Source organism: Marmota flaviventris, chromosome 16 (assembly GCF_047511675.1).
Source record: "Marmota flaviventris isolate mMarFla1 chromosome 16, mMarFla1.hap1, whole genome shotgun sequence".
Lineage (NCBI taxonomy): Eukaryota > Metazoa > Chordata > Mammalia > Rodentia > Sciuridae > Marmota > Marmota flaviventris.
In genome coordinates, this window is record NC_092513.1 from 63800501 (window position 1) to 63813367 (window position 12867).

Sequence of the window (12867 nt, forward strand, 5' to 3'; positions counted from 1 at the left end):
TAAAGGCCAGTAAAGGCAAGAGTTCCAGGGAACCTTGATGTGCTGTCCAAATCTGTGTTGAGTTGATTCTTTCAGTTTCTACCCAGATTAGCAATGAACTAGTGAACGCTTGAGAGCCAGAGTTTAAGAACTACAGATCACCCTTCCTGTGTTCTTTATTGTGTGTATAACTATGAGATAGTATATATTCTATAGTTTGAAATAATGATTTTTATGTTTAATTGATGTTTAATTTAAACATTCTTAATAAACTTTTTAAAATTTTTATTTGAAGTACAAAGAGCCAGTGTGCTTTCTTTCACTGGGTTGATGTGCTGGGATAATCCATTCAAGGAAGTTCACTTAGTCCAACTTAATGAAGCCTAAATTCCTTGTGTTCAGTATGTGGTGCCACATATTGAAGCTATTATTTCCAGATCAGAGTGAGAACCCTGGTTGAATTTTACTAATGCCTCCACTAGAGCTGCTAGGGACTCATCTTGCTTTCAGGGGTGCAATGAGGCAAAATGCTGGATTTTAAATATACATTTTTCTTATCTCCATTTCCACGAAAAGGAGCTGGTGGCTGGACTCCACTTGTGTCAAATAAATACCAGTGGCTGCAGATTGACCTTGGAGAGAGAATGAAGGTCACGGCAGTGGCCACCCAGGGAGGATATGGGAGCTCCGACTGGGTGACCAGCTACCTTCTGATGTTCAGTGACAGCGGGAGGAACTGGAAACAGTATCGACGAGAAGAAAGCTTCTGGGTATGTTCCTCTGTTCGGAAATATGGTCTGTCAGAGTATAAATTTTGCCAGTTGCTATGGGTTGGTGCAATCTATCATACCAACTACAGAAATAGAGCCTCCAAAAGCATTTGAACAAGCTTTCAAGTGCATGAAAGACACAGTGGCTTTAAAAAACACATTGCCCATGTTTAATTAATGAAATAAGTAAAAGGAGAACAGGTTTGTAATCCAGCTAAATACTGAGAATGTCATCTCATTATTCCTTTAAGTCATGTAAAGTCTAAGAATCCAGAAGTCACATACAATCCATTTTTATTCTTGTTCAGTTACACAGGAATTTACATTGTCTTAGCATCATTAAATCCAATAAATTCATTCTTCTGTGACCTCTGATAAACTGAGGTTTCCAATAAGCAGAACACTTAAAAATACATATAATGGAGAATCTCCCTATGGAGCATGTGTTCAGGAACCTAGGTGGCCCTTGTCATTCGTGGCCTGTAGGACTATTTGAGATTACTGTAAATCAAAGCTATTTTCAGTTATTTAAAATGATATAAGTGCCATATATTTTTTAAAATTTCTGTGTACATGTCCATGCTCCTTTTAGAGGATTTAAATTTTGTTTGCTTAATTTTTTGATTATTCCAGTAGCTCTAGTTTATTATAGACTTAGTACTTACTAGGTTAGTCACCCTGTGCTCTGAAAGACAGGCTCTAAAGGGAGAGTGTTGGAGCTCTCAACACGATACCTGTACCTGGTTTGTGGAACACCCAGTGCAGTGTGGACTAAGGAAGGTTTGTCAGAGGCAGAAGAAATTGCTTTTTATTGAAAATACAGTTTAGGTGATTGCCAGGGGCTGGGTGATGGGAGAAGGGACAGATAGTGTTAAGTGAATACAGAGTTTTTGTTTGGGATGATGAGAAAGTTCTGGAAATGGGTGAAGGAGACAGTTACAGAGGAGGGTGAATGGAGTCATGCAGCAGAACTGGAGGTTGAAAACAGCTAAAGTGGTGAAGTTTATGATAATGTATAATTTGCCACAGTAACAAGATGCATAGTTTAGGTTTGTTTAATACAGGCTAAGAACATTGGATAACTTTCCCCCTCAATCTCCATGGCAAGAGGAAAGATGTTAGCTTAAAAGCCACTACTTCTTAGCACTTTGCTTATGATAAGGCTAGAAGGCCAGAATGATCATAATCCTGGGGTAACAAATTGCCCTTAGTAGAATTATAAAACTCTGTTACTTATTATATGGAAATATCTCAGAAACTCTTATTAGCTTGCAATAAATGTTGGTGTTAATTGAATCAAGAACTAGTTCTCTAACAATAGATGAAAGAGCACAACAGGGTGGGATTTGTAAGAAATTTTGCTACTGGCCTTGAAACGAATGCCAGGTATATGATTAGAAGTAGATATTAATGTTGAGCTAATTCAAAGAAAACCAAGTCCATGGCAGGTTTGAGATGAACATTGATTAGGAATGAGTAACATGGTTGGGGACATAACTTAGTGGTAGAACTTAACATGTTTGAGGCCCTGGGTTTAATTGTTGCCTGCACTGGGTGGGAAAAAAAGGAGCAAGAGTTAAAACTTAATGAAGAATCTGTGAATATAGAAAACTAAATACAGCTTTTTCATCTTAGATAAGTAATAGCTAATGCATGCTAATTCTTTGTTACATTAAATCAGGATTGTGTTTTTAACCCCACCACGCAATTAAATGACTGAGAAATGGTGAAAATTCTTATTTTTCACTTAAGCCAGAGGGAAGCCACATCTAAGTGTGACCATGTGCCATTTTGATTTCAGGTCAGGTGCCCTGGGAGAAATAGTGTCAAGAATATTTGCATTCATGGTGGTTCCTCTGTAAATGCTTCTTGAATTAATGGATTAACTTCTGTAATCATAATTTGGATTCATATTTCAGAATCCATTGAAAATTGGGATTGATTTTGGAAGTTGATTTTTTTAAAAAATTATGTGAAGTATAATTGCCATATATGATGAAAAGAATAAATCTGAAAATATAATTAATTTTAGGTGACAGTATATTGACCAAGTACCCTGCATTCTTTTTCTTTTTTGATGTTCTCAAAATTATAAAAAGTTGATAATGATGTAGTAAGCACATGAAAATATTTCGATTTTCAAATGCTTCCTATTAAATGATTTTTAAAAATAAAAATGGGGAGGATTATTAATACCAGACCATATGTGTGAGGATGGTGTTTCCCACCTCTGTTCTTGGCCAGCACTGTGTGTTTAGGCTGTGTGTAGAGTGGTGTCAGGAGCTGGCTGCTCTTGCTCCCAGGGAGCTTACCCAGAGACCCTAACTTTGCTCCCTACATCCCCAGCACTGCATGGAGTGTGCTTGGTAATAAAATGTGTGCTGAATTAAGAGATGGGTAAAACCTATCATTATTGATCCCCAGACCCAATTAAGCCCCCTCCTATTCTGCCTTTCTCTTGATATTTGCCTCAGCTTTATTTGTCTTAGAATCCAAGTGTAGTTTTTCTCCTTGCCTGTATTTTGAGCTTCTTTAAGACAGATGCTTGATCCTCTTGGCCTATCGTTTGATGGTATAGTCCCCTATCCCTATATTTGGAGATAAGAATCAAAGTTATGGTCTAAACTAAAGCAATGGGTTCACTCTTTGGTGAATGTAAAACCAGTAAGCACACCAGGAGATAGAAGACTGAAGGAAGATTTATCACTTGCATCATGTCTAGAGAGCACTCAGGATAGCTCCCACAGCAGCACCTCCCCAAAGGAGGAAAGAGGCTTTTGCTGGGAAAACTCACATGCACGAGTGGGCTATTCTTGAGCATGTTCCTTCAGAGATTGTGCTTCTTAAAACATTTCTGGTAATGCCTCCTGGGCAGAGAAGTTAATATTATAAGGAACAAAGTTTACCCTAGGTCACCTGTAAGGGCAAGGAGTCAGTTACTCTGTGATTTAGGCTGGTTTCTAATGGGTGTCTCTGGAGAGCCTTATTTGGAACAAAACAACTCTGAAGGCAACTTAATAGTTTTGCAGGCAGCGCTCTCCTTTCCCTACCCCACCAAGCTTAGGTAGTCTCTAAAAGCCCCTGCCTCCCAGCTACCAGTATCACCAGGTGGGGACTTTAGGTGTTAAATCACAATGGTTCTGCCCTCAAGAGTGGGATTAATGCCTTATAAAAAAGCTGGATTAACTCTCTGGGTTCTTTCCCTTCCAACTCTGCAGGAGGGCACACTTTCATTGAGGTACAGGGCTTCCCCAGACACTGAATCTGCTGGCAAATTTACCATTGAAAATTTACCATTAAAAAAAATTCCTTGTGCTGGGAGTGGTGGCACACTCCTGTAATTCCAGTGGCTTGGGAGGCTGAGGCAGAAGGACTGTAAGTTCAAAGCCAGCCTCAGCAAAAGTGAGATGCTAAGCAACTCAGTGAGACCCTGTCTCTAAATAAAATAAAAAAATGGGGCTGGAGATGTGGCTCAGTGGTCAAGTGCCCCTGAATTCAATCCCTGGTACCAAAAAAAAAAAAAAAAAAAAATTTCTTTGTATTAGTTACACTTTTTATCAGTGAGAAAAATATGCATTTATTAATATTGTCATTGAATTGGTTTTCTTTTGCTGCTGTTACAGTGACCTACAGTCAGTGGTTTCATACAAAACACAATTATTAGGTCATAGCTGACATAGGTCTAATGTCTGGGTGAATGTTGGTGAATTCTATGTGTAGATGTCAGCAGGGCTGGTTGTTTTGCTTGCCTGTTTCTTTTGCTGAGGCTCTGGAGAAGAGTTATTTCTCAAGCCCTAGAACCTTTCCCAGGTTCACTGCTTCACTGGGAGGGATTCCAGGGCTCAACATATGGTCCTATCCTTGGGTCTGATTTACTGCAGCTCGGAGCACAAACCAAAGTTAATAAAGGCAAGAAGCACCTGGGGCAGGAGCCTGAGACCAGCATGAGCTTCTGATAGTCCTCTTTTCTTGTGGCCCACTGGAAGTACTTCATTCCTCTGTAAGTGGGTAATGAAATCTGACCTCCAGGGAAGGTCATTATCATTTTGGGGGAACAAGTCATATTGGAAACCTCTGCCTCGCACATAAACAAAATGGATTTCCAGAAGGAAAGAGGTGTTGAGTGTCAACCACCCTAATTTTACAAACTGTTCATTCAGGACTAGCCAGCCACCCTCATCCTCAGGGTAGTGGGAGTGGTTTCAGATGCCGCTAGACAGAACTGCTCTGCCACCTCTCCTGTACTACTCACTTTGGACTGGACAACTGTCACTCCTTGCAGTTGTAGGTCTGTGGCCGCCAGTGGTGTGGCAGGTCTCTCAGCTCTAAATGTTCCCCTATTCCTTCTCCTTTCCTGGTGGCCTCTCCACAAGTGAATGGTGGAGACCCTTGAATGGTATAGATCTTGGGTCCTTCTGCTGCATTTCCTTTTCTTCTTGTGCTAACAGCTAGAGAAAGTTTTCTGCTCATAGGCTTAGGCTGGATCAACATGATCATCCAGGGTTACCTTTCCAACTTCAGTCATGTGTAAAAAATCCCTTTTTCTGTAGTTGTCTCATATTCACATTTTTTTACACATTAATGAATGGATATCTGTGGGGCCATTCTGCATGCCATACCATATTTACACATCCTGATTGTTGTTGTTTTATTCCTGCATTTCGTTTGCTTCCTACAAAACAATTTCTGCTGGACCTTAAGATACAAATATTGTATGAAATAATTTCGAAATGATACCCAAGCACCTGCTCAGGGTTGGTGGGTGGGGATGACTGGATGCTTGTCACTGGCTTAAAGCCTTGTTGCTCTAACCTGTATCCTAGGAAGAAGACTATGTATTTACTTCCTCCCTGGGATGTGGACTTTCTCATATTTTATAATAAGGCTCAATTAAGTACTTATTCTCCAGCCTCAGAATATTTCGGATACTCTCTCTGTCCTAATTTTTTTTCATGTGGTCCTATCTATGTGCTGTGCTAACTTTATATACTACTGCATGCCAATAATTTCTCATCCACCCCCCCCCCCAAAAAAAAAGAAAAAAAAAAGCTATTGGGAAGGATGTATCATAACTTCAGCTCCTTACTGGAATGGGGCACTATTAATGGCCTTTATTCCTGCTACTTGGGCAAGTGTTCCTATGCTTTACAATGTTGCCTTTGGGATCTATTAATTGGTACATAAACACAATATATGCCTTTCTAAATGCATGAAAATTCCAAAGCTGACACCTGGCTGGTCGCAGTCTGCAGTTAAGAGGTTTAGACCTGTAGGACCCTTATGCAAAGGGACATTTTTTTTTTTTTTTGTAAAGCATTTTTTTTTTATTGGTGTTCTGTTTCACATTGATTTTTTTTTTCCTTGAGGAGTGACTTCTTTCATGGCTGAACTGCATTTATAGCTGAAAACAAAGAAATAAATTGAACATATTCAAAATTACTGTTCCAAAAGGAAGAGGTCTTTTTATGTGAGGGAAATTTAGAAATGTGTCTGAAGTTATGGGTAAGCCTACACCTTCTCATATCAAGAGACACAGTATGTCTTAGGGCATTCAAGCTCATTTGATGTATAGACTGAATGTCCTCATCTGAAATGTTGTTTAAACAAAGTCAGATGAGCCATATGGCAGAGAAGTCACGTTTCCTAGAATGTGTGACTTTTTTTCTTATTTTTTACTAGAAACTTGGTTTAAAAAGTTGCCTTATTTCACTGATCCTTCTTTATTACATTTTGCAAGTTTGCAGAGATTTCTTTTTCTCCTCTTCTTCCTTTCCTTCTCTTCCTCCTTCTTCTTCTTTTTTTTTTTTTTTAACAAATTGAAGGCTTATAGTAATCCTGTGCTGAAAAATTCAGTAGGCAACATTTTTTTTTTCAACAGTGTGTGCTTACTTCTGGTGTCTGAGTTATATTTTGGTAATTCATGCAGTATTTCAAGCTTTTTCATTATGATTCCACATGTAACATCAATCTGTGGTCTTTGGTATTACTATTGTAATTGTTTGGGGGCACCACAAACTACTCATGAGATGGTGAACAAATGTGACCTTTGTTCTTATTCTCCATCAACTGGTATTCCTCATCTTTCCCTCTCCTTGGGCCTCCTTATTCTCTTGAAACAAAAACATGTTTAAATTAAGTGGTAATAATTCTGATAATAATTCATGCCAATAATATTAGCAATACCTTGTATTTATTGGGAATTTACCACATAACAAATTATATCCTCATTTTTGAAAAAACTTGGCATCATTTGTTTACAAATGCAGTTAGTAATTGTACAATGGCTTCTAAGTGTTTAAGTGAAAGAAGAGTTTTTAAATCAAAAGGTAGAAATAGTTAAGCTCAGGAAAAGGAGGCACATGGAAAGATAAGACAGGCCAGAAGCCATGCCAACAGCCAAACTGAGAATGCAAACGCTAAGTTCTTCGAGGAAATGAAAAGCGCTACTCCAGTGAACACAAAAATGATATGAGACTAAAACAGCCTTATTACAACATGGAAAAAGTTTTAGTGCACTGGATTAAAGATCAGCCACATCATTCCCTTAAACCAAACCCTAATCCACAGCAAGGCCCTAAATCTTTTCAATCCTATGAAGGCTGAGAGGAGTGAGGAAGCTGCAGAAGAAAAGTCTAAAAGTAGCAGCAGTTGGTTTATAAGGTTTAAGGAAAGAAGCCATCTCCATAGCATGAAGGTGAAGCAACAAGCACTGGTGGAGAAGCTGCAGCAAGTTACCCAGAAGATCCATCTGTGACCCCTCAGGAAGGTGGCTACACTGCACAGCAGGTTTCCAGTACAGATTGGACAACCTTGTATTGGAGAAAGAGAATGTCTAGGACCTTTAAAGCTAGAGAGGAGAACTCAGTGCCTAGTTTCAAAGGACAAGCTGACTCCTCTCTTTTTGAAGTCTTAATGCATCAGCAATTTTAAATTAAAAGCCCATTTTCATTTACTATTCCAAAAATCTCTACAAAAGAAAGGCCCTAGGTAACCAAGGAGCCTGCTACTCAGTAGGCTGTCCATGGATGAGCAATATCACCTGAGATTTTGATAGAAATATCAAATCAACCAGTACCCCCATGTGGCTAGACTGTCGCTTGTCCTTTTTAGCTATGAAAGTTCTAGACAGTATCTTCTTCCAATAGAAGGCTGTTGTGTAGTGTATCCACCTTCCTCAACTATCTTGGTTAGATTGCAGTAACTTGCTGCAGCTTCTACATCAGTATTTGCTGCATCTGGCATCAGAATCTGGGTTCTGAGTTCTCCAGGGGATTCAAATACAAGTTAGTCTATGGGAAGCACTGATCAAGACAATCTAAGTTTCATCTGTGGGAAGGATTACTCTGCCCCACCTAGATCCTAGGGGACTGTGCCACCTGCTTAAGGAAATAGCTTGTTTTGTGCATGTGTTAGTGGAAATGGATGATCCTCTCTGCAAATGGACTTTAAGACTGTTGCTTATATTGTTTCTAATGACCTGGTAGAGAAAAGCCCAGTGTGCTAATTGCTTATCCAGTGTGATTCTTATTGCCTTTTATTTAATATTTATTTTTTAGTTGTAGTTGGATACAATACCTTTGTTTTATTTATTTATTTTTATGTGGTGCTGAGGATCAAACCCAGGGTCTCACACATGTGAGGCAAGTGCTCTGCTGCTGAGCTACAACCCCAGCCCCAGTTCTAATTGCTTTTTATCAATAAATAACAACTAAATGGTTTAGAATTTGTCCTTAAGAACTATATTTCCTGAATTTCACATTCTGTTTTAACCAGGGCTTTCCTCTTTTTATTAAAGCCTCACCAGAACTCTAATTTAGAAGGTTATATCCCTGTGAATTTAGGTTGGGAGTTATGATTCAGAATGTATTGACAACTTGCAATTTAGTAGGGTTTTCCTTAAAAAAAAGTCTAATATAGCAGTAATTTTAAATTAAAAGCCCATTCTTGTTTACCATTACAATTTTTCCTTAGTCTTTTCTTAGAGAAGGCATTCTTCTAAGAAAAAACTGTCAAAAAACACATTTAAGAAAAATCAGAAATTATTTTATATAGCCAAAAGTTCTATTATAAATAATCCTATTTAATATGTTTATTTTGCATTGAAAAAATGTGTACCACTAGATCCTTAGATGAAAATAAAATAGAAATAACAATTTGAAACATTCTTTAGGGAAAAAACATTCCAAGTGGGGAAAAAATAGGAAATGTAGACTAATTAATGAGGCTAGTTAATGTTGTATTGAAGTGTTAATTTGGAGTCTTAATGCAGCAGCAATTTATGCTGTTTCTGGGGGAGAGGTTTTGGGGTGCCAGACCTAAGCAGAACAGAGGTTGGGCATTCTTTCACAGTATTCTAAAAGATCTCAAGGATGATTCCAAAGGTGTAGAGTAGAAGAAATGACAGTAGAATATTGGAAACAGGATGGGTGGGATGGGTACTTCTGATGTATCTACAGTGTTTTATGTATTAAGAGAGTCTTATTATCCCTGCTAAATCTAAATTTTAGGTATATGTGTAGCTATTATCAAAAATATAATAAAGAATATTGAATTTAGGTTTAAAAGAACTGTGGATATTTGTGTTAATAGACAGATCAAATGACCCCAATGAAATAAAAATAAACAGGATAAGAATGGTGTCAAGTCACAATAAGAACAACTTAAGAATCACAGATAAGAAAAAAAGTGTTTGTGTGAAAGAATAAGACATTCTAGTAAGGATGCTCGAGGAGGGGAAATTCACTTCACAGCCTATTCAGTTATTTATGCATTGTTTATTTCAGGTCTAGGTGTATTACCATGACATGCCCCTGTTTATAATTTTATTGCTAATGAGCGGGTGACTCAAACAGAGCCATGCCCCATATCATCTAGGAAGGTACAAAGAAGGTAGGGTCTCCTGGGTTTGTCCTCGATGTCAGAGACCTGTCCTAGGTCCAAATTCTCCAGGTCCAAATTCTCCAGCTCCAAGACTGATCTGTTGCAGAACAGCAGCAACACTTCAACAGTTCTATGCAGTCACTTTTATGTACTTTAGTTCATCAGCTTCGTACCATATGCCTCACCATATTGGAGGTCATTGATCCCTTGCAGGATTAGCTTTGTCCCTCAGGCAGTCTTGTTGATTGCACATACCATGATGGACAACAATTGCCTTTTCTGTATGGTTTCTTCCCCCCTGGGCCCTGAGAGCTACTTGGTCAGGGATTAAACTTCTCAGAGGGCCAGGTCCATTATAGCTTATCAATATAGATTTGTTGGATTGAATTAAGGAAAAGACCTCAATCCAGATGGGTAGTTTAGGGAAACAGAAAGCTTGCCAACCACATGATGCTGTTTCTGGGGGAGAGGTTTTGGGGTGTCAGATCTAAGCAGAACAGAGATTGGGCACTTTCCCACAAAGTTGGGCAAAGTAGAATGAACCTAAGAAGGGTGGTCCCATTTGTGCTGGATCATGTGTCTCAGTGACAATAGAGATAAATGCTGGACACAATCTTTAGAAAACCCAGAGCAGCTGAAAAGGTTATAGAAAGTGAATGGACCCTCTGATCTGTAACCACATGATAATAAATGACTCCCCAGGGGCCATTGATTCTGTATCACCCGCCTCCTGTAATGATTTGCTGCTCTGGGAAGATCTCTGTTCTTCCATCTATTATATCTCTCCCTTGTACATTAAACTGCTCAAAAGCCCTTCCCTTTGTACAAAAATTGCTTAGACCTGCCCCAACACCTAAAACTTTTTATTATCATTTCTTACATCATACTCTTTTACTTCATCTTTTGCTTATTTCACATAAATTCTGGAGTCAGAGTCTGTGGCTTGTTTATTTTCTGTATCCATGGTACCTGCCTCATTGCTTTGCAAATGTAATAATTTTGCTCATTTGAACTGTGTTTTTGGGTTTGGAGTGAGAACTGATATGGTAGGCAAGAGGAAATTTAAATATGTAATAAGATAGGTAACAAATCTCAAGACATTACAAATTACAGCTTCGCTTTTTATATAATTAAGTGGTTGCTGAAGTGGTATTACTAGAGACATATGGAAATTAGGATGTACTTTATGGAAAAGATAAGTTATAAACAATAACATGAATGGAGGCTGCCAGACTCACAGGAGAGAGTGCTTTAAAATTAGGATATTTTTTAATCATTTGAGAGAACAGGCTATTGAGATTGTTTTCATTTTAAGAAAGAAAATGAGTGATGGGAAAATTAAATTCTAACAAAAGGATGCTCAGCAACGCACATCTAAAGGCACTGTTGAAGAGCTGGGTTTCAGGAGGGTGGGAGGCAAAGCAGCATGTCACAAAATTTCTTCTTAAACCACTGCAGTTTAGTTGGCTCAAACTCATAGGACATTATACAAATGGTGAGGCTTGTGGGTAAATTAGTTGAACACTATAAATTCTAGAGCTTATATACATAATGCAAATATGTCAAATGCATAAATATTGAGGGATGATGTCCTGACATAGAAGATTCAAGTGTTTTGGTGACAGACTAATTGAAGTCTTGAGAAAATGCCCCACAGTAGAGGTGAAATGGTCAGGACAATGTTGTGTCCACAGCTCTTGATAACTCCTGTAGGTTAGGGATCCCACAGTATTGATTGATGCCACTTGAAGTTAGAATAATCTTTTGCCTTTAATGCAGAGCACAACTTCTAAATTTTCCTAGACATAAGCATAATGAAATAAATGATATAAATTTGCAAAGGGGGTGACAGCATTTAAGTATATTTTAGATGTAATAATAACCTCAAAACACACGACGTTATGAGAATTTCTGATCAGCAGGCCCTAAACTTTCAGAGTGAGAAAGTCAGGATGTCATTGAAAAGCTGGATGTCCTCAAGCATGCTTTAAAGTCCCAGACTAGGAGACACAGTAGTTTAAACCTGGGTTCAACAAACGCTTTCTGTAAAGGGACAGATAGTAAATGTTTTTGGTTTTACATATCGTAGAGTGTGTGCTGTGACTATCAACTCCATGGTTGCAGTGTGCAAGCTGCCATGAGCGATTTGTGAATGAATAGATATGGTCATGTTTCAATTAAACTTTTTTTTTTTTTATAAAATCAGACAGTTCCTTACTTGGTCCTGGTCTGAAGTTTGCTTACCCTTAGTTTAGAATATTTCATATCTATCTATCTAATGTGTGATGTAGGGATCCAGCATTATGTACTTTTCCAGATTACTACCTGGTATTCCCCAGGTCATTTGTGGAACAGTATTGAACATCTATTCAATGGGAGTCAGTATTGATGCGGATGTGAAATGGATCTGCCCACTAATCTGGAATAAGTTTTCCAATAGAGTACAGTTGTCTTCATGAATGAGTTGTGTTTTTTAAACACATGTTCCTTTCCCAGATTTTTCTTCATGATGAGATAAGATCCTAGGCTTGTGCTTCTGCCATTTTTCTTAACGTGTTCCCAAAGAAGACCAATATGGAGTTTCTCTTACTCCTGAGAAAATAGAAGAAAAAAAAAATTAAATGATATGCCTTATGGACTTTGAAAGATGAAATTTTGAGCTCTCCTTTCTAGTTTCTGTCCTTTCTTTACCACATAACCAAGTGCATTCAGTTAGTTAGAGAGGGAAACAATTTGAGAGGCATAGAAATCAGAAATCTAGATAAGATATTATTATTTGCTTTTTCAAATACACACACACACACACACATACACACATGCACACACTCCTCAAAGACCATACAAAAGCAAAATAACTCACTAGTATACTTTTTTTGGCGGGGGCGGTGTACCAGGGATTAAACTCAGAGGCACTTGACTACTGAGCCACATCACCAGCCCTATTTTGCATTTTATTTAGAGAAAGGGTCTCACTGAGTTGTTTAGCCCCTTGATTTTGCTGCGGCTGACTTTGAAGTTGTCATCCTCCTGCCTCAGCTTCCAGAGCTGCTGGGATTAGAGGCATGTGCCATCTTGCCTGGCACTAATGTATTTTTTAGTGAAAGCAATGCAAATTAGTGCCACAAACACTTTGAGAAGCACTGATCCATAGATTCAGGTAGGTGGGTACGTGTCCACATCCGTGTTAATATGGTCCCTGTTCAATAAGTTTACAGTACTGTTCAATAAACTAGGTAGT

General features: G+C 38.4%; 1 protein-coding gene across 1 annotated transcript in view; it reads left to right on the top strand.

Moving 5' to 3' along the window:
* Nucleotides 1–12867, top strand: part of LOC117794582 (contactin-associated protein-like 3) — a 202694-nt gene that overhangs the window by 39671 nt on the left and 150156 nt on the right. Inside the window, exon 3 of the mRNA XM_071602719.1 lies at nucleotides 556–749. Within this exon, the coding sequence (XP_071458820.1) occupies nucleotides 556–749 (194 nt within the window). The remainder of the gene's footprint in view (nucleotides 1–555; nucleotides 750–12867) is intronic.